The 21,055-nt window shown below is 63.1% G+C and overlaps 3 protein-coding genes across 3 annotated transcripts; 2 read left to right on the top strand and 1 right to left on the bottom strand.

Moving 5' to 3' along the window:
* The first annotated feature begins 2,718 nt into the window (after positions 1-2,718).
* On the top strand, positions 2,719-10,118 carry PLK3 (polo like kinase 3). Its single transcript, XM_076340329.1, has 15 exons — positions 2,719-2,898; positions 3,734-3,841; positions 3,928-4,044; positions 4,503-4,632; positions 4,720-4,807; positions 5,370-5,465; positions 6,158-6,353; positions 6,692-6,818; positions 7,214-7,323; positions 7,403-7,520; positions 7,625-7,708; positions 7,904-8,066; positions 8,192-8,321; positions 8,562-8,672; positions 9,058-10,118. The coding sequence occupies exons 1-15, from the start codon at positions 2,740-2,742 to the stop codon at positions 9,250-9,252; spliced, it is 1,932 nt and encodes a 643-aa protein (XP_076196444.1). The 5' UTR covers positions 2,719-2,739; the 3' UTR covers positions 9,253-10,118.
* An 838-nt stretch (positions 10,119-10,956) lies between these two features.
* Positions 10,957-11,639, bottom strand: DYNLT4 (dynein light chain Tctex-type 4). Its single transcript, XM_076338246.1, has one exon. It carries the CDS (start codon positions 11,637-11,639, stop codon positions 10,962-10,964), a length of 678 nt encoding a protein of 225 aa, XP_076194361.1. The 3' UTR covers positions 10,957-10,961.
* A 1,945-nt stretch (positions 11,640-13,584) lies between these two features.
* Positions 13,585-20,904, top strand: BTBD19 (BTB domain containing 19). The gene is made up of 8 exons (XM_076338245.1): positions 13,585-13,826; positions 15,954-16,191; positions 16,617-16,670; positions 18,212-18,271; positions 19,562-19,630; positions 19,996-20,127; positions 20,363-20,488; positions 20,618-20,904. Exons 1-8 carry the CDS (start codon positions 13,585-13,587, stop codon positions 20,750-20,752), a joined length of 1,056 nt encoding a protein of 351 aa, XP_076194360.1. The 3' UTR covers positions 20,753-20,904.
* The last annotated feature ends 151 nt before the right edge of the window (positions 20,905-21,055 follow it).

The following is a 21,055-nucleotide window of genomic DNA, read 5'->3' as shown; positions in this document are numbered from 1 at the left end:
GGCAGGCTGGCCTCCCTGGTGCTGGTGCTGGAGCTGGTGCTGGTGCTTCCTTCCCCGGCTCAGCTGAGGGACCAGCCACCTTCTCCCTCCTCCTCCTTGGCGGCTGCAGCCCCATTCTTTGCTTGCAGGAGCTCACCGGGTGAGAGTGCCGAGGGAGGGGAAAACCCCACTCCCGAGGGGGTCAGGGCTGTCACCCCAATCCCAGGGAGCTACCCTGCACCCCAGGCTGTGAGGGTGGGGGGACCTCAGGGGGGACCAGGCTGTGGCCAGGCCAGGTCTGAGTATCATGGGGGAGGGAGATCCCACAGCCTCTCTGGGCTCCTGTAGTATTTTACCATGCTCACAGGGGAAAAAAGTTTCCTAGTATCTAGATGGAATTTCCCTTAATGCAACTTGCATCGGGTGCCTGTCCCCATTTCGCTGTACACTTCCCCAAAGAGCCCGGCTCCCTTTTCCTGTAACTCCATCTAAATAGCTGCAGGCAGCCAGGAGATCGCCCCAGAGCCTCCCCTTCCCCAGGCCGGGCAGGTTGTTGATGTTAAACCACACTTCCTCCCACCACCCCAGCTCCGTGATGAGAAAATCCCCGGCTGTGATGCTCTGCATCACCATGCACCAGAGCTGCAGGTGGAGGGGGGCTGCTCCCAGGCTCCATCCCTCTTGGAGAGGAGGTGCCCCAGCTCTGGAGGGACGTGGGCTATGGGGTCTGTCGGTGCCCCCAAATCCAGCCCAAGAGTTTGCCCAGAGCTGGTGGGGAGCAGGAGCAGAGCCGGCATCTCTTGGCCCTTGCTGGTCCTTGTTGTGCCTCTGTGGGCGACCCTGGGGCAAGCCCCATGCAGGTTGTCCCGCCCCCCCCAGGCAGGTCCCCCCAGGGCCTCCCCGCACCCCCAGGTGCCTCCACCCATGTGCTGCCTCCAGACGTTGACTCAGCTCTGCCCGGGGAGCTCCCAGCAGCCCCGAGCTGGAGCCTCCGTCAGAAAACCAGCAGTGCCCCGTGACGCCGCCCACGCCCTGGGGAGCCCTGGGGCCCTGGTGGAAACAGGCAGTTCCCCCAAGGGGCAGAAGCCTCCCTGCCAGCTCCCCAAGCATGTTTGTTGCCGGGCAGTGGGTTTGCACACATTTCCTGTGCAAAAGCTGGAAACCTGAGAAAAAAGCAGACAGATCTGGGTTGTTTCCTCTCTCCCTACAGGCAGGTTTGCTCAGCTTTCCTGCAGAAAAAAAAGGGGGTTAATTCCCCCCACGGGGGATGTGCTGTGAAGCACGGGGCTGTTTGGCTGGGAGTACTCATACAAAACCCTCAGCATATTCAGGAGCAGATCGAGCATCAGTGACCAGAGCCCTGGGCTGCCCCGGGGAAGCAGCGGTGGAGTACAGAGTGGGGAAACTGAGGCACAGAGCAAGGGACGTGCACACAGTCACCCTGTGTGCGGCATGGAGCAGGGCAAGGGCAGCAGGATCTGCTTTTGAGGGGCTCTCGCAATGCTGCTGCTCCAGGCTTGTGGGGGGCCGTGGGTTTGCAGCCACCTCTGCCAGCTCCCACGCCCGTGGGGAGGGAGAGATGCCCCGCATTCTTCTGTGACCTGTTTCGGGTGACACAGAGACGTGTCCTCCTCACGGCCATTAGAGAGCAGCACCACTATGGCACACAGCCCGGACACCACCGCACACCGGGGCCAGCACAGCCAGGCCCGCCCCGCAACACCAGAGCCCCCGGGAAGCCCAGGGACGGGGTGCCCAGGCGCCGAGGGGCAAGGACGGGCATCCCCAGTGGGACAGTCCTGGACTGGCCACCGTGGGCAGCCACAGGGGTCTGACCTTTCGGGGCTGTTTGAGGGCCACTGGGGCACAGGGCTGGGCCACTGGGGCAAAGGGTGGCCAAGGGGCACCTACCCAGGGGACAGACCCGCCACGGAGCTCACCTGCATCTTCCACTGTCCCCTGTGTCCCCCGCGCCCCACCTGGGGTGGGCTGTGACCCCCCTCCCCGGCCCCTAGCACAGAGTGAGGGGCTTCAGGGGGGTCCCTGCCTGCATCCAGGTTTGGGGGGGGGGGGGGGCAGGGCCCGCAGTGAACACATGGGCTTTGAAATCCCACTCTGGCCACGGCCTTTCCGTGGGGTGTAGGTGTGGGGTCCCCAGTCAGTTGTGTGACACAAGCTGGTCACCCCTGTGAGGGGAGGCATCCTGTGAGTGGGGTGTGTGGGGGGGGTGTATTTACAGATGTGTATGGGGAGGGAGTGTCCCGGGAGAGAGGGGAGGGAGCTGAGGAGGGGTCTCTGCGTGTCTATGGGGTCTCGATGTGTCTATACGGGATCCCCGTGTCTAGGGGGCTGCCTGTCTTACGGGGCTCTCTGTGTCCAGGGGCAGCATGCACCTATTGGGGGGCCCCTCTGTCTGGGGGGGCCCTGTGCGGTGGAGGCAGCAGGGCCGTAGCTGGACTCCCCCCAGGTCACCGGCGGCCAAGAGGTGCCGGTAGGCGCGTAGAACCCCGCCGCCCCCTCCCACTCACCCTTCACCGTGCGGCGGCCGCTTTAAGGGCAGCGCGGGGCCGCCCGGGGGCGGGGCTCCGCGGGTGACGTCAGCGCGTCCATTGATAAAGCCGGCGGGATTCCCGGGGCAGCAGCGGCAGTGCACGGCGGCGGGGCCACGTGCGTGGGGCCCGGCGGCGGTGGAGGAGCAGCAGCAGCAGCCCCAGCCCCGCGGAGCCGCCTCCTCCTCCTCCTCCTCCTCCCGCGCCCGCCATGGAGCCCGCCGGCCTCTTCCCTCCCTTCCCCGCCGCCTGCCTCCCCGCGCAGCCCGCACCCGCCCCGGCGCGCCCCCCCCGCGCGGCAGAGACCACCCGCATCATCACCGACCCGATCTCCGGCCGCTCCTACTGCAAGGGACGCCTGCTGGGAAAGGTGCCGGGGAATGGGGGGGGGGGCGGGGGGAAGCGAGCCGCCGCGGGGGGCACCGGCCGGGGCGCGCCGGGTTGAGCGGGGCTGGGAGCCACCGCCCGGGGCGGGCGCGGGGAGGGGCGGGGGGCTGCGCGCCTGCTCGACCTCCCCCCCTCCCGCCACGGTGTGGCCCGGGGCTGGATGCGGCCCCTCGGCTGCCTCACGCCACCTCCACCCTCCCCGCCTCTCCCGGCGGGCCCGCAGCAGCTCTGGAAGCTGTGAATCACCCGGGCTGGCTGCATGCCTCGCCGGCTATCGGAGTCGCATCGGTTTCGGGGCGCCCCGCGGGGCGTGCGTGGGCCGGCGGGTGCCCCAGTTCCCAGGGGTGCCGGCCCGCGCCGCTCCGCCACACGCAACTTTTCCTCCCGCTGCCAGCGGTGTGTGTAGGAGGTGGGTGCCGGTTCCCAGCCCGGGCCGGGCGGGCTCGGTGGCTGAGTGTGCAGATTGGAGGCTGACATCACGGCAGGAAAAACCTGTCTCCATGGGGCTGCTTTTCGGTGGCCTCCGGTCGCCGGGCTCCCTGCCCTGCGCAGGACTTTCCACGTTGATCTGTCATGTGGAAAGATGCAGAGTCCGGCCATGGTGGGAGGAAAAACGCCCTGGAGGTTTTACAGGAACTGGGTGAAGAAAATCCCTGGTTGAGAGCATCATAGTTCAGATCTTAGTGGGTGATGCAGCAGGAGGGAGCGTGTGATGCTTGCTGGGCTGTGCTGCAAGGGAATGGAGGAGGAGGAGGCGGCTCGTAGGCAGGGGCAAAGAGCTGTCTCTCACCCATCCATAACCACCTCTTCCCTTGCAGGGTGGGTTTGCACGATGCTATGAAATGACAGACCTCTCCAGCAACAAAACCTATGCTGTGAAGGTCATTCCTCACAGCCGGGTGGCTAAACCCCACCAGCGGGAGAAGGTGGGTGCCGTGGGGCTGGTGGGGTGCTGGGCTGGTGGGGCACAGCAGGGACCCTGTGCTCACCTGGGACTGCTGCTCCCTTTCAGATCACCAATGAGATTGAGCTGCACCAGGACTTGCACCACAAGCACATCGTCAAGTTCTCCCACTACTTTGAGGATGCAGAGAGCATCTACATCTTCCTGGAGCACTGCAGTAGGAAGGTGAGCGCTGGTGTGGCCTCCCTGCCAAAGGATCTCCTAAACAGAGCTGTGGCTGGTTGGAGCAGGCCTTATCTGAGGTGCTTTGTTAGCACCCTCCTTCTCCTGGGCTGCCTTGCTGCCTGCTCTGTCATACCCTCTGAGCTCAGCCATAACCTGTGTGGTTTCACATGGCACTGGGGACACTGCCGGTTGCCTGTCCTACTCAGGCTGCCTGCTCATGTTGGCAGCCCTTAGCTCCTAGTGGGGCCACCATAAATCCAGTGGTACCCCTGGCTGTGCTGAGCAACCTCAACCTTGTGTGGGGAGTCTGCTGAGGTCATGGCTGTGGAAGAAGGATTACTTGTGGATGTGCAACTTCTGGAAGAACTGGCTTTGACCCTGCCTGCCCCTTGCCTAGTCAGCAGGGCTGCCTGTTCTCTCTGCCTGCCATCACCAAGCTGCCTTCTTTCCCTCTGCAGTCCCTGGCCCACATCTGGAAGGCCCGCCATACTCTGCTGGAACCCGAAGTGCGCTATTACCTCAAACAGATCATCTCAGGCTTGAAATACCTTCACCTCAAGGGCATCCTGCACAGAGACCTCAAGCTCGGTGAGTGCTGCGGTCGGGGCTGGGTGCTGTGTGGGGACCGAGCTGCCCCAGAGGGACTTGTGGTGATGCATTGCCCTTGACTTGCAGGCAACTTCTTCATCAACGAAAACATGGAGCTGAAAGTGGGGGACTTTGGTCTAGCTGCTTGCCAGGATATCTCTGACCAGAAGAAAAAGTAAGTCTGAGGTTTCCCTATTCCAGAGCCCTCCGAGGTTTCACTCTTCCTCCTGTGACTTCCTGGGAGGGTGAAGGGGTCAGTGGTCCCTCCTGGCCTGGGGAGGGGAAGCCTTAGGGCCCCTTCCTGGGGTGGGATGGGAGGGTCATTCCTGCCCCAGCTGCAGGCAAGGCGAGGGGACTGGGGACTTTGTGGCTCCTTCAGGAGTGAGCTTGAAGCCGTCGGGGAGAACAATGTGCTGACTACTGCTATTGTGCCTGCCCGGCTGCCCTGCCGGCTGTGCGGGGCTGGGACACAAAGGCTCTGTTCCTCCCTGGCTCTAGGACAAGCTCTTCCCAACGGCTCCCCAGGAGCAGCTGCTCCTGAACCGGGAGCTGGGGGGTGGGGGGTGAGTCTGTATGGGGCTTCTTGTAGATGGAGGGTGCTTTGGGCCACAAAGAGCAAAATCGGGGGGGGGGGGGGGGGGAGGACAGGCTGCAAGCTAAATCCCAGGGCTTGGGTGCGGGAAGGCTGTTTGCAAGGGGATGAGGAGCATGCACTGACCTGGCGCTCTGCCCCACAGGACAATATGTGGGACCCCCAACTACCTGGCCCCAGAAGTGCTGTTGAGGCAGGGCCATAGGCCAGAGTCGGATGTGTGGTCTCTGGGCTGTGTCATGTAAGTCTGTGCTGCTGGGTGGGGAGGGGTCCAGGCAGCCCTGCCTGCGCAGGGTGGGGGAGAGCCGGGCTGTGGAGCAGCCATGATGAGGAAGTCCTCTTGCGCTTTGCCTCGTGGTTTTGCAGTGGTTGCCGAAAGACAGGGGGAGGGGAGTGGGCGGCCGGATCCTGCTGAGCCCCACTTTGGAGCGGGTGCTGCCAGCCGTCCCGGGATGCTGCTTGGGAGCTGCAAAGGGCAGGTGCTCTCCTGCTGCGCTCAACTCCAGTTCAAAGCAGGCTTGATCACCCTGTGAACCTGATAAACAACGGAAAATCTCGGTGGCTGGTGGCAGCTGCTGCTCTGTTTGTACGGGGAGCGATAGCTGTGCTGCTTCAGCACATCCAGCTCCTCGCCCGGCTGCTGCCCGCAAGCTTCCTGCTCTGCTTTCTGCCCTGGTGGCCGTACAGGGGGTGGGAGCGGTGTCAGTGGGGTGGCCTTCTGCCAGCCCTCTCCCCTTCCCCAGGGCTCCTCGCCTTTTGCTCTAAACAGTTGCTAGGAGGAAGTGTGGCCGGATGTGAGTGCGGCTGCCCAGGCTGGAAGTGGTGCTCCTGGCCAGGTGTGGCCGGCCAAATGCCAATAACTTCCTTGCTTTAAGTGCTGCTGAGTCACAAGCCTGGTGGGGATGTGACGGTGGCACATGTGTCTCCTCCCAGGTACACCCTGCTGTGTGGGAACCCTCCCTTCGAGACCTCCGACCTCAAGGAGACCTACAGGTGTATCAAGCAGGTGGAGTACACCCTCCCTGTCTTCCTCTCCCTGCCTGCCAAACACCTCATTGCTGGCATCCTCAGACGCAACCCCCAGGACCGCCTCACCCTTGAGGAGATCTTGGACCATGAGTTCTTCAAGGTGAGTGGGTGGGGGTCTGGCCTTGACCCTTCTCCAGGTGGGATGAGGCTTTTTGGGCGCAGGGTGCTGTCCTTGGAGCCCAAGTCCTTCAAAGGAAGCAGCCACTGTCCTGCCCAAATGCCAGCCAGGGGAACTGAGGTGTCTGGTGTGCTCCTGCTGCCCTGTCCCTATAGCATGGGCTGTTTCCTGTACTGATGCCAGTTGTGGGGTCAAGGCTTGACAGAAACACAGACTGGCTGTCAGGAGGGCTGTGAGTGACTGCGGTCAGCCCAGGGCAGCTGCTCTGCCTGGAGCACGTGGGCTATGGAAACTAAACCTCTGCCTTGACCTCTCTGCAGGGCTACACGCCTGAGAAGCTCCCTCCCAGCAGCTGTGTGATGGCTCCAGAGCTGAGTCCTCCCAACCCAGCAAAGAGTCTGTTTGCTAAAGTCACCAAGACACTCTTTGGGAAGAAGAAACCCAAGGGTGAGTCCATGCACTTGCCCAGGAGCCTCTGGGTGACCCTTTCTCCAGGGAGAAGTGGGTCCCGTCTCCTGGAGAGACCTCCTGATGGGTCTCTGTAGACCCCCTGCCTGGGGCCAGCACAAGTTGGGCTTGCCCCTGCCCTTCTGGTGCTGGTGGCCTGGCATGGGTGTGTGCCTGGAGAGCGGATGCTGTGCTGCAACCCACAGGGACAGTTCCTCCTGGAAGGCCTGTGTTGCATGAGAACTGGGAAGTGAAAGCGGGAGGCAGCTGCCTGACCATCCTCACCACTGTGGGCATGGGAGCAGATGAGGGAGAGCTGAGCTACTGGGAGGGGTTGCCCAAATGTCTCTATCCCCTGTGCTCAGCAGTGTGCTGATCGCTTGCTCTCTCCTCAGCCAAGAAGGGCTCTTTGGAGGACAAGGATGACATCTCCAAGCTGGTCACTGGGCTGATGAAGACCTCCATCTGCCGGCAGATGAGCTATAAAACCATGGAAGGGAATGAGGTGAGACCATCCCCGAGCCCGTGCACACCCCTCTTTGGGGGAGCAGGCAGGATGGTGATAAAGCCAGGTCTCTCTGCAGGCCACCCCCGTATCATGCCGCAGTGCCAGCTCTAGCCCTGTGGAGACAGTGGTGGAGGAGACATCTCACAAGTCTGTGTCCCCCTCCATCCGGGGGACGATGGCCAGCAGCTGTGAGGGTGAGCAATACTGCTCAGGTCACCCCAAGCCTGCCCTGAGCTTCCTGTCCTGCCCTGGCTGATAGCGGGGCCAGCTGACTCAACCTGTCATCTTCTCTCCACAGCCTTTGAAGACTGCATCACTGCCTCTGCCATCATCGAGTCGGCTGTCCGGCTCCTGCGGACCTGCCTCTCCTCCATGCCCCCAGGTAAACCAGTCAGACTGCTCTAGGATGGGATAGGGTGCTGTGCATCCCCTTCCCCATGGGATGAAGGCACAGCTGCTATTTGGGGTACCTTAAATACTGACAGAGCCTGCTGTGGGGGGGTCTGCTCCCCCCTGGGGAGGTGAGGTGGACAGGGGCTGGCTGCCTGCTCTGCTCACCCCCTCTCCTCTCCACCAGCGGAGAAAAACCCGGCTTCCCTGGCCCGCCACGAGCACTTTGTCTGGGTGAGCAAGTGGGTGGATTACTCCAACAAGTACGGCTTTGGCTACCAGCTCTCCAACCGCAGCATCGGGGTCCTCTTCAACAACGGCACGCACATGACACTTTCCCCCAACCACAGGTAAGCGATGGGGAAGGGGCTGGTGTCTCTGGGGAAGCCCCTCGGGTTGAAGGGGCTAGGGAAGGCTGTGCCGGGGTGGGTTTGGTGCTGGGTGGCCCTGAAGCTCATGGTCTGCTCCCTCCCAGGACTGTGCATTACAACCCGACCAACAGCAAACACCTTGTGTTCTCTGTGGCTGCCATCCCTGAGCAGCTGCAGGGACAGATGAGTGTCTTGCGCTACTTTGCATCCTACATGGAGCAGCATCTCATGAAGGTGGGTGCTGGGGCCCTGGGCGGGGATCATGGGTAGGCTGGATGTTGGGTCATGGCTTGACCACACCACTTGAGGTTGTGGGGCTCCCTGCTCACAGACTGTGGCCAGGTGGACACCCAGAGAGTTGTGTCCTAGGAGTGGGGACCCCACTGGGGGTGTGTGCAGGTTTTGCTGTGTGTATGCTGGTGGCAGTGCTTCCATGTATGGGACCAGTGGCTTATGCAGACCCTTCTTTCCAAGGGAGGTGACTTGCCTAGCATAGATGACCTCGGGCAGCCGGCCCTGCTCCTCCTGCAGTGGGTGAAGACTGACCAAGCCTTGCTCATGCTCTTCAGCAGTGGCACCCTTCAGGTATATGTGGGGCACAGTGGAGATGCCCAGACCCCTGTGGGGAGGAGGCTAGGTGGGGACTCCTGGCCTGTGTTAGATCTTGTCTGCCACAGCCCAAATGCAAGGTCCAGCTATGAAAACAGCTGTGGGTGCAGGATGCTGCTCCAGTGCCTGGAACTGCTGGTCACAGCTTGTCCAGCCCATGGGGGAGATGACGCTTCAGTCAGCCGCTTCCATCTGCCCCGGTGCTGGGGCTGGCGTGTTCCCGCCGTGGGGCATGGAGCAGGGATGCTCCTGGGCAGGTCAGGGAGGAGGAACGGGTTGAGGCAGGAAGTGTGGCTCCATCCTGGCTCCTGTGACATGCTGTGGGAAGTGTGGGTTAAACCAAGCCCAACCTGTCTCCTAGGTGAACTTCTACAATGACCACACCAAGGTGATCATTAGCAAGCCTGACCACTCCTGTCTTGTCACCTACATCAACCGGGAGCGCAACTCCTACACCTACAAGCTGTGCAGCATCCAGGAGCTGGGCTGCTCTCCTGAGCTCCACCACCGCCTCAGATACATCCTCAAGCTCCTCCAAGAACGGGCTGAGGCCTAGCATGGGACCTTGGGAGACCCTCTCTGGATGTGGAGGTCTCTCCCTCCCCTCCCACGGGATGGGAGATATGTTGTAGTGCTGGCTGCCCACCTGGGCACCCTGTATCCTGGTGCTCAGCTGGACTCTGGACTAAGACTTGTGGATGTGGTTACAGCAGCAGGTCTGGACATTCTTGCTGCTCCCTGGCTCTGGGCAATCGCTGTCTTCCTGCTGGCAGCTCCTGCTCTTGTTGTGCTGGTCTTGGAGTGGTCTGGGGTGGCACAGGGAGGTGGTGGGTGAGTGCCCTGCAGCCAGGTTTGGGTCTGGCTGTGCTTCGTTTGTGGCTTGGTGCTCCAGCCTGCCCTGGCTGGCAGCTGCCTGCAGTGAGGGCTTGGGCTGTCCTGCCCAAGGTGGTGCACCAGTTGCACAGACACTCTGCATGGCCTGGAGAGGACTGGCACAGCCTTGACCTCAAGGCTTGGCTGCTGTGGGGTAGGGAAAACACCTTCCTGGGGTGGACAGGGGTGAAGGGCGCTGCCTGCCCTGCCAGGGACTGTGTGGGCTGGTATGTGCTACTCCACAACTGCTACACTAAGGAGGGGGCTGTGCTGGGCTCCACTGTGCCCTGTCTGCTCCCAAATTGTGAATTGTCTAGTATAACTTGAGGTTCGATAAAGGGTAGGGGGATGGGATCTGAGGGCTTGCCTGGAGAAGCCCTTGTCTCACTGGGACCTGGGGAGGTTTCTTGTTTCAGGGCAGTCTCTGCCATGTGGGACTATTTATGTATCTTATTTATATGGAATTATTTATTTTCCTGTTGGTCTGTCTATGTGCAGCTCCCCCATCCCTGACTCACCTCAATAAAAATTTATTTGTGTAAGGGCAAACTGTGTCTGCCTTGCTTGGAGCTGGGGCCTTGGTCACAAAAGGGCTTCACCTTCATCCTTGCCCCAGGGCTGCTTCTGTCTGCCAGGCAAGACCCCTCTTGACACTGGCTGTTGCTGGGGGACAAGGTCAGGGAGGCAGGATGGGGGTGAGGAGCCCATGTGGTACCTCTACTGCCCTTCCCGGGGCTGGCAGGAAGGGCAGAGTTAGCTCTTGCTGATGCCTGTGGAGCCCTAGAGCTGCCTCAGTTTCTTGCTGATGCCAAACTCTTACTCTCAACTGCCTCTGCCCTTGGACCAAACCCAGCTCTTCTCATGCTTCTGCTGAGCTGGAGAAGGCAGCTGTGGCCCAGGGGGTGGGTTGCTTGGGTCCTTGCACTATGATACCTGGTGTGATGGGATATCAGCTGGGAATGAAGCCAGGAAAGAGGAGGGTGGCTCATCTGCTTCATAAGCTTGCTTTGAAGGTGATCTGTCACCACCTTCCCCAGTGCTGGTGTAATCAATCTGCCTGGGAACAGCTTGCGCTGTGGGAAGCAGGCTGGGCTGCTCCCTGTAGCATAGCCTTGGGCAGCTGCCTGCTCCAGGGTGATGCAGCCTTTTGGGTTGTATTTGCTGCAGTTTGGGGTTTTTTTGCAAACCATGGTAGTGGAAGCTACAGTGTGGGTATGAGCCCAGGCTGGGGGCTGCAGTGAGCATCAAGGCACTGAGGTGCATCCATGCCTTGCTCCCTGCATGCACCATGGCCAAAGCCACCAAGTATGAGCCACAGCTGGAGCAAACCTCTTTATTTCTGCTGCTCTCCCCTTGCAACCCTACAAGGCTGGGTGGAGGGAGAGGCGGGTGCTACTCAAAGTAGACCCCATGCACTGTGGCCACAGCAAAGAGGGAGGTGTTGGAGAAGGTGGCAGAGGCGAAGCTGTCGCTCTCAGGGTCCCACAGTGCCCGGCTGGCCACCAGCAGGCTCTGCTGGCCCTGCTGGCCCAGCAGCACATGGCAGACCAGCTTGTAGCGGGGCGGCACCACCTCCTTCGCCTGGCTCCGCAGCAGCTCGGCCAGGCTCTGGGCTAGCGGGGCACTGCCCTGAGGGTTGTAGACCATGGTCACCAGGGTGCTGGCCAGGGTCCCCTCTAGCACCTGCTGTACCTGCCCTGCATCAAACTTGCAGCCTTTGTCTGGCTGCATCCTGTAAGTGTTTTCGAGGCGGGTCTTGAGGATGGGCTGGAAAAGGGGGAGCCCGGAGAAGCTCACGCGGCTGTGGAGCATCCAGGGGCCGATGGAGGGGTGCCTACCCCCTGGGGCCGCCCCGAGCGAGCTGTGGCGGCTGGCCAGGGGTGCCAGGTGGGTGCTGAGGATGGAGCTGCGGCGGGAGGGCAGGAGCAGCGGTTTGCCTTCCTCAGTGCCTCGTGCAGGGACTGGGGGCTGGGAGCCGCGGCGGGTGGCCCGGAGTGGAGGGGCTTCGGTGTTGTCCACAGCCATCACCTGGGTTGGCAGGGCCACCTCTGGGGAGGGCTGTTCAGCCATATGGGTAGCCTGGAAAGTAGACATGGCTCTGAGTGTCTGGGGGAGGCGGGTTGTCCCCCAGCCTCTCCATCCCACCGCCTCTCTGCTTCGCTTCTCCCTGCCCCCTGCAAATCCCATGCTTCCTAGCACGCGGGTCCTTGAGGGGCTGGATGTAGAGGGGCTGGGGAGGACCGTGGCAGCTGCCTTCCCTTCTCCAGCACCTCCATCCCCAGCAGCCTCGGCCAGCTGGGGCTGATCCAGCAGAGAGACACATGGTCCATCCAGCCCTCTGGTCTCCCATCCCCAGCCTTTCCTCCTGGCACGGGTGAGCGGCTCCTTCCCCTCCAGCCTCCCAAGCCCTCCCCAGCCCTCCTGCATGCATCTGGTCCCACACTTACCCCTAGCCCCACTCCTGCCCTGCCAGGGTAAAGCCAGGGGACTTGTCTCCAGCCGATGTAGTGCTCCCGGCTGCCCAGGACCAACCTTGGTCCCGCAAGTCGCAGTGAGCAGGGCCAAACCTGTTGTGCTCCTGGAGTATGAAGGGTTGCTATGTGACACTGCAGCTCTCCAGGGCCGCTCTGAGGCACGGCTCCCGTAACTCCTTGTTTCCTGGTCCCTGGACAGCCCCGTCCCCTTTCACTCCTGCCTTGCCTGCATTTCCAGCTGTGCCAGCACAGGGACACGGTCGCTCCAGGCATGTGCCCTCCAACCTCAGCTGCTCCCTGCCAGCCCTGAAAAATGCTTGCTGGTGTTGAATATGCAAAGGAAGAGCAGGGGGTGGAGAATACCCACTGTGATCGCCACTTTGCACCCCAACTATCGGCTGCACTGGGGCTGGGACCTCCAACAGCTTGATTTTACCCAAAGGTTTGCATCCTTTGGGTACTTACCCCCCCTGCACCAAGGGAGAGTGTGAGCAGGTGGGCACCCATCGAGCATAGCCCTGCCACGTGCCAGGGACCCTGCTGCGCCCTGAGGAGGGCAGGTTTGCTGGGAGGTCCCGACCCCGAACGGGCTTTCTCTCTGCTGGCGGAGCCCAGCCCAGCTGGTACGCTGCGGCTGTCCCGTCAATGCGCCTTTGTCTGGCTCGGCTGCCGAGCTATTTGAGGAAAGTGGAGACGGCTTTTGTGTTTCTATCTCCCGTCAGAGGTATTTATAGCCTGCTGCTGACTAGTGCTGCCAAGCACGCTGGCAGCTGGGCCCCGCTCCCTTGGGGTGCTGCCGTCGGCTGCGGGCCCTGCTCCTCCCTCTCCCTCCCACAGCCGCTGGCAAGCGAAGGTGGGTCCCTCCATGGGCACCCTCCCTGAGTCCCCGTCCACGGGCTCCTTGGGGACAGCCAGGCTTGGGAGAAAGGGGACTGGGCATCCCCTGGCACAGCACTTGGTTTGGGCTTGGGCGAGGCTGGTTATGCTTTTTTTCTGCCTGCGATTGCTTGTGTCCTAAGCAGACATGAGAGCTGCAGGGCTTTGGCCTGGAGCATCAGCAGGAGAGAAGGCTTTTGCCATTTCAGGGGGCAGATCTCCCCGCTGGGCTCGAGTTTGCTCCACTGCCGGGTGCCGGGGACGCAGCCATGCCCAGCGGCTTTCCACGGGGGCTGTGCCTGTGGAGGTGATCTTTGTGCATTTAACCCATGCGTGTGTTGCCTTTTCCAAGATCCCAGCTGCCTGCTTCCCTTCACCCCCATCTGCCCCATCCACGGGCTCCTCTGCAGCAAAGCCACCGGCTGGGGGGCAGGTCCCCGTGCCGGGGCCGTGCCATGAGACGCGGCAGGGGATGCCACTTGAACCGAGATGCAGGCCTGCCTCCCCGCTCCGCTCCCATCCGGCAAAAGCCCGGACGGAGCCGCCTGGGCAGCAAGGGTGGGCTTCCCCGCTCGCCGCCCCCCCACCCCCACCCCCCCGCTCCCGCTGCCTCCCCGGCGGCCCGGCTGCCTGGCCCCGGCGCTGCCTGCCAGGTTTCCCTAGCAATGGGCCGTGTCGTACGGCGCGGCAGCCTCCTCCCCGCGGCCTCCCCAGGCCGGCCTGCCTCCCGCCTGCCTCCCGCCTGCCTCCCGCCTGCCTCCCGCCTGCCTCCCGCCTGCCTGCGCCGCCTGCCTCCGCCGCCCTCCCCGAGGCAGCCCATGGCCGGACCCTGCTCGGCGCGGCTGCAGGGCGAAGCGGCTGCCTTCACCGCCGCTCTCCGCACTCTGGTCAACAACCCTCAGTTCAGGTGAGGGGCCGGGGGGCTGCCACCCCCCCCCCACCAGCCATGCCGAGGTCCCCCGGCGCCCGCTCCGTGCTGCTTTCCCACGGCCCCGAGCCCTGCCGGGAGGGGGTTGGGGCCCCATGGCAGTGCGGGGAGCCCGGGGCAGCTGGCGGGGTAGGCATGGCTTGTGCACACCCTGGGGCATCCCGCACGGCTTTTGCAGCGCTCCCCCCCACACCCGCACGGCAGCGGGAGCCCAGGGCTGCGCGGGTGCATCCCCCCGGGACGGCTCAGGGGGGCGGGGAAGGTCCCCGTGTATGCCCAGACCCCTGCTGTCCCCGGGCATGGTGCCAGCAGGGCAAGGCAGTGTCCCAGGCTAAATCCCGCACTGGGGCTCCTGCCCTTGCCAGGAGTGGGGGTACTGCCGTGCTCCCCAGGGGCAGCCACCCATGCTCGGCTCCTTTCCCACCCTGGCTTTACCGGTGCTTTCCTTTGACATCTCCAACCTCCCTGCACCCCGGAGGGCAGGCAGCAGCCCGGCTGGCCCCCCTTGCAGTGCCCAGTGTCCCTGCCACCTCCTCCCAGAGCGGGGAGCGGAGATGGAGAGCCGCTGCCTCGGCCGCCCCCCACCTACACGGCACGTCCTGCCTGGCAGCTGGCCGGCTGTGTGGTCCTCTTCGCCCACTTCATGCTGAGGCCTGGCACAAATGCTAGTGCTCTCTGAGGAAATCCCCATCCCTGCTGAAATTTTGGCCACCCAGAAGAGAAATCCCAGTGAAAACTCCCCAGCCACAACGCCAGGCAGTGGGGAAGCGGCTGCCAGCGCCTGGCCATCCTCAGCCCACATCCTGCTACTCGCATCTTGCATCCCGCACCCTTTGTCCTGCATCCTGCAACTCACATCTTGTAGCCTTCATTCTGCATCCTGCAACCTGAAATCTGCACTCCGCATCCATCAGCCTTCGTCCCGCATCCTTTATCCCGCATCCTTCCTCCTGCAGCCTGCAATCCCACAGCCTGCACCCTGAAGCCTTCATTCTGCATCCTGCACCCCACATCCTGCAGCCTTCATCCTGCACCCATCCTGCAGCCTGCAGCCTGTGTCCTGCATCCCAGAGCTTGCATCCCATAACCACAGCCTGCATCCCACATCTCACAGCCTGCACCCCACAGCCTGCACCCTGCTTCCCCGACTTGGCCTGTGGACCGTAGCCACGGAGAAGTTTATTTTGGTCCCCCTTACAGAACCAGTCACAGAGGACCCGTCAGGCTCTGCTCACACCGCCCAGCACACCCCAGCTGTGTGTATCCCAATACACATGTGGGATGACCCAGGTGCCCTTCCCTCTGGTGGGCACATCCTCTGTGGGACACCACGAGGGTTGGGTGGTGGGTTTGTGCACGGCCTCGTGGCAGCTAGAGTTTGGGTGGCATGCCTTCTGCTCACTGCCCTGCTGGGATGGGGGAAGAGAGGAGGAGGGGACGAGGAGATGGATGGGCCATGGCTGCACGGCGCACATGGGCTGGAGACTCCCCGTCCTTTGCTCGCTCTCTTTCCCTCAATCCTGCCTCCCTTTCCTGGAGCAGCAGGGCTGGGGAACCATGCTGGGGGGCTGTGGGGGACCAGGGCAGCGGGACCCCATGCCCCAGCGTGCAGTGCAGGCTGCCTTGTCCTGCAGGCGCAGGGAGGGCCAGTGCCAGCCCTGCCAGGAGCGATGCCAGAGGCTTCGCATCCCTGAGCACGTGAGTCAGTGCCCATGAGTCAAGGAGGCCAAGCCCGGTGGCAGCCGCGCTTTCCCTGGCTTTGCTGTGCCAAAAGAGAAAGCCACTTTCCCCAGCTGCCCCGGGCCTTTCTCTGCCTTGCTCTGTGCCAGCTCCCATGACTGGCTGTGCTGGCACCCATGGCTGTCTGTGCCTTCTAGAGGACCCATCTTGCTCACCCCGCCTGCAGCATTCAGATGGCCGCAAGGAGCCACCAGCAAGGAGCACTCCGTGCCTCCACTGGGAAAAGCCCTGGGTTAAAACTAAAGGGCACTGCCCCGCTGGGATGGGCACTCAGCTGGTCCCTGCCTGAGTGTCCCAGCCCCAGGGTGTCCCGTGCCCCGGCTTCCCAAGGCACCCCATCCCTCATGGTCCCCCTCTCCCCTGTAGTGACGTGACATTCGTGGTGGGCCGGGAGCAGCAGAAAGTGTTTGCGCACCGCTGCGTGCTGGCGTGCCGCTGCCAGGCTTTCCAGGGGATGCTCGGCCAGGGGCTGGCAGGCAGCGAGGACCCCCCTGGCAGCATCCCACCCCAGGGCCCCTTCATCCTGGGCAACGTGCAGCCTGAGGTCTTCCTGGCCGTCATCGAGTTCCTCTACACCAACAGCGTCACCCTCAACAGCCACATCGTGAGTGCAGATGGGGCTGGCAGGGACCATGGGCATGGAAGGGACAAGGTGGGGATGCAGGGGTAGGGGTGCTTTGCAGCTCCTGGGGTGCTGAAGGTGGAGGGGATGCTCTGCATGATGCTTTCTGGCTGGCTAACAGTGCAATGAGTGTGTGGTGTCTCAGCCCAGAACAGTGGGGTGTCCGGAGCACCTTGTTCCACATGTGTCTGCCCCAGCCTTGGGATAGCTGGCTGTGCACACCCTGGATGCTGAGAATGAGGACACCAGAGCAGGACACCTTCATATGCCCACACGCAGCAGCCCCTTCCCCCCCCCCCATGCCCTACCTGGGAGCTCCCATGGAGGCAGGAGGACATGTGCCCTTGGCCCCTGGGCTGCCATGCCTGTCCCTGGCCCTGCATGCTGATGCTCTCTCTTGCCTGCAGGCACTGGAGGTGCTGACCTCGTCAGTGGAGTATGGCCTGCAGGACCTGTGCAAGGTACGGCCCTGCCTAGACTGGGGGTGGTGGTCCCCGAGTGCCCCTGTGCTGAGGAGCACCCCAAGATGGTCCCTGCAAGGCTGGTGGCTGGAGGCTGGAGGTGGCTCTGAGGACAGCACCGTGGTGCATCACCCAGGTCCATCACAGGCTCAGCCCCTGCTTCTCAATCCCGGAGGGTCTCTCCGGTGGGATCCCCCTTGAGGGGGTGCAGCACAGTCCAGGAGCCCCGCAGGGGCTGGGGAATCCCAGGGAAGGGCATGGGGCCTCACATCTCCCACATAGCAAAGGGCAGCAGGAAAGCCCCAATGCCATCACCCACGGGTGCCCTCCGGTCATCTGGCAGGATGATGCTGTAGGGAAAGCCCCCGTCCTGGGGAGCACTCAGCACCCCAGCTACAGTGCTGCCAAGGGGGTGCTGCTTTGGGCAGGAAGGTTTTGGGAAGGCAGCAGGGAGCAAAAAGGAGGGGTGGGAGCCAGACAAGGAGCGGGCAGGGAGCTGGAGCGGCTCGGCATTGGGGAGGGTGGCCAGGCCACGTCATCAGAGCGATTCCTGAATTACGGCTGGGCTGATCGCGTGACCCACCATCTCGCGCCTGGACTTCCCCTCCCCACCGCGTCGGGGAAGGACCTTGCTGAGGAGCTGAGGAACCATAGGCTGCTGTGTGCCGGGGCAGCGGGATGGGACCTGCCCCGTCACCCCATGGGGACAAGCTCAGCCAAAGCCCAGATGCGGCACGGGGCTGTCAAAAAGCTGGCTGGGCAGGGAAGGGATGTAAGGGGTGTTGCAGAAAGGGGGACCCAGCACCCCAGCTGCACGAGTCCCACCCCACCATCCAGCAAATGCATCCTCGGGGGGATGACCTGCAGCGGGGAGAGCCATAGAGGAGGGGTGGGAGGGAAGGGGCTGACCAAGGACAAGCCGGGGAAGCCCATGGCTGTATCCCCAGCTGCAGGGTGACCTCATCTCCCTCCTGCCAGTGACTCAGGGCCCTTCTGCTCCAGCTGACGGCTCCTTCCTGCATGTCACATCCACTTGGGTTTCCCAGGGGCTCTGACCCCTTTGTGTGGGAGGCAGCTGAGATGGGCAGGAGGGAGGTCCTGCTCCCTGATAGACATGCCCGTCTACCTACATCGCCCGCGTTTGGGCTGCAGCCGGAGATGCTGATCCCCCAACGGTCATAGGCAGAGAGCAGCTGGCAGGCAGGGCTGGGCAAAGCTGGGGTCACCCAGTGCACTGCAGCCAGCACCAGGGCCATCCCCTGTGGCAGGACATGGCTAGTGACCATGGCCAGGGTTAGGTGACCCACCTGGGGCTATGAGGTTGGCTGGGGTTTGGTCACATCAAGCTTGGTCCCTGGCTGAATCAGTGCCTGGGCTGGCTGCCCACAGCCCATCGCTGCCTCATGAAACCCTGCGGGGTTGAAGGTGCCTCCACCCCATGTCCCATGTCCTGGGGGGGCTCAGGGGGTGCTGAGAGTCACGGGAGTGGGTAGAGGGGCTGGGTCCCTGCTCTGCCCACCCTCTCTCCATCTGCCTTCCAGCTCTGTATCAAGTTCATCAAGGACACACTGAGCGTGGAGCAGGTCTGCGAGGCTCTGCAGGTGAGTGTGACCCCAGTGGGGTCACAGAGGGTTAAAAATAACCTGCCTGATTTTGGGGCAGGAGCTGGCCTGACCCTCCTGCTCTGGGCTGGATGGTGGGACAGGATTTCCTACCCATGCCTGACCCAGCAGCTACTCTGCCAACTCCTGGGCACATTGTACCAGGGCTGCAAGGGACATCGGGGTCACCATAGCCTGGCAGGGAAATGTCCTCACACTGCCCTGAGTGGGGCTGGCCAGAGCTCCCCAGTGCCAGGGCCTTGCCATCATCTGCATGCACTGGGTTTCTGGGAGCTCTCATGGTTTTGAGGCCAGTCCCAAAAACCCTGCTGAGAGTTGGGGTACCTAAAAATAGCCTTGGGGGGGGAGGTCCCAATGGCCCTGCCACGCTGGTTGGTGGGACCAAGGCTGCTACCTAGAGAAGGGGGATTTGCTCCATCTCCCATGGGCCGAAGCGATGCTCTTGGGGCAAGATGCCGGCCCCAGAGCACAGAAGCTCTCGCCAGACGTGGTGCCAGACCACCACGGCGTAAACAGAGCTAAAACTGGCCCAGAGGAAAAAACCAGAAAACCCCAAAACCCCAGAACAAAACAAACCTGAAGAAAACATTTTGCCTTCCCTCCCTGCTTGCATCAATGCTGGTCCCCTGCCGTGGTGGAGGGGGAGGCGATGCTCACCCTGCCTGTGCTGGTCCCAAGTACCCCGCATGCAGAGGCTGCCACTGCAGGGGGACAGGGACGTGTCCTCCTGGTGCCCAGATGGGCAGTGCCAGCCCTGGGACGAGCATTATTGGGTAGGGCTGGGGGAGGATGAGAGCACCACAAATTCCTGCTGCAGTGGGGGATGCCAGCTATGGGGCAGGCTTGGGCTGGCACCAGGGCATGGGGCACATGTGCAGGGCTCTAAGCTGACCCTGTACCCATGCAAGGAGTGCTGGGGGGGGGGAGGAAGTCCTTGCAATGTGGCCTTGTGAGAGCAATGCCAGGGCCCCTCGCCCACCCAGGGCTGGGTGACATTCCTGAGCAGTGGTGGAAAATCAGGTGCTTCCTGCTGACAGCGGGGCTGGGTGACTGTGGTGAGCGGTAGAGCCACCAAACTTTTTGCTGTGGGGCAGGCCAGGAAAGGAGGGGACCTTGCAGCCCCTTCCCCACCACACCCGCACCGTGGCACCCATGCATAGGGATGCTTGCATCACCTGGGTCCCCGAGAGTGCCCATGTCTCTGTAGGGCTTTGGCAGGGGGTCCCTCCTGCCCCAGACCCCCTCGCAGGTGTCCATATTGTCCCACAGGCTGCAGTGACCTATGGGCAGGCAGACCTCCAGCAGCACTGCCTGGCCTTCATCGAGGGCTGCACCGCGGTATGGCTGCGGGTGATGGGGGAGCATGGCACGGGTACCCTGGGGCATGGGGAGCACCAGGGGCACATGGCATGGGGAACACTTGGGGACACAGCATGAGGCAGGGGAGCGGGGCCCCTAAGAATGGGGTGGCTGGAGGCTGGGCAGGGGAGGAAAGGGAGCAAATGGTGTTTGGGAAGAAGATGCTGCATGCCAGGTAGAGGCTGGCTGGGGGGTACTGGGGTGCCAGGGGGTGGGGGTCCGGGTTAGGGGGATGCTGGGGTGCCAGGCAGGGATGGTGCCAGGATGGGTCCAATGGCCCATGGAGGGTCGGGGCCGGTGTGGGGTCCCAGTACCAACACCCCAGTGCTGCGCTGTGCTGGCAGGCGGTGGTGCGGACACAGGGCTTTCATGAGCTCTCTGACGTGGTGCTGGCGCGGGTGCTGCGCAGCGACCGCCTGGCCGTGGATGAGCTGGACCTGGTGCAGGCCGTGCGGGAGTGGGCACACGTCAGCTCAGTGAGTGCAATACGGCGCGGGGGGGGGTGGAGGGGAAGAGGGGGGTGGTGTGGTCCTGGCAACCCCCCCCCAGGCAGAGCCACCCAGGGGCACCTGGACCCCCCACCAGCCCAGGCAGGGAACCCAGGTGCCCTGTCCCTGAGCCTGGGGCTGTGTGATGGGAACAGAGGCTATGTTTCCCCCAAACACCCTCGGTGTCTGAGGCATCACTGGCCTCATCTGTCACGTCCTGCAGGCTGTCTTGGAGCGCCCAGTGCCCGAGGTGGCCGCCCTGCCTGTGAGGGAGCTGCGTCTGCCCTTGCTGGCACCCAGTGAGCTGGCAATGCTGGAGAGCCACAACCAGCGGGACCTGCTCATCCCAGTGAGCTGCTACCTCCCCTTGGGGTGCCCTGGCTCACCTCCAGGCCGGAGGATGCGGCAGGGCCAGGTTTGGGGTGGGACTATGCTGTGGCCATGCTGATGCCCCCCATCCCTGTCCCCATCCCCATAGGTGGAGAGCATCGCGGCAGCCTGGCGGTCCCACGCACTGAGGAAGGGCAGTGGGGTGCCCTGCCGCCTCTGCCGACCCCGACGCGGCACGCGGCCCCGCGACCACCACCGCTACCTGGACCCGCATGCCAAGTAGGGGCCAGCTGCTGAGGTTGGGCAGTGGCAGTGTCCCCCGGCTGGGTGCTCTGCAGAGGGGCAGGCTGCGGGGCTGGGCACTGCCGGAGGAGCCGCCGCAGCCAGGAACATCAATAAAGCCCTTTGCCCCATGCCACAGCTTCGGGGTCAGGGCAGGATGCCTGGGTCACCCCAGAAAGGGGCGTGGGGACTGGGGGGGGACTGGGGGGGGGGGGGGGGGGGGGGGAATGGCGGTTGGAGCTGGGCCATGGGGTGGGTGCATGGACGTGCAGGTGCCGTGGCACTGGTACACAGCCCGGGCGGT

This window comes from Aptenodytes patagonicus, chromosome 5 (genome assembly GCF_965638725.1).
Source record: "Aptenodytes patagonicus chromosome 5, bAptPat1.pri.cur, whole genome shotgun sequence".
Classification (NCBI taxonomy): domain Eukaryota; kingdom Metazoa; phylum Chordata; class Aves; order Sphenisciformes; family Spheniscidae; genus Aptenodytes; species Aptenodytes patagonicus.
Note: the sequence above shows the minus strand (reverse complement) of the source record. Positions and strands in the feature narration are given on the sequence as shown.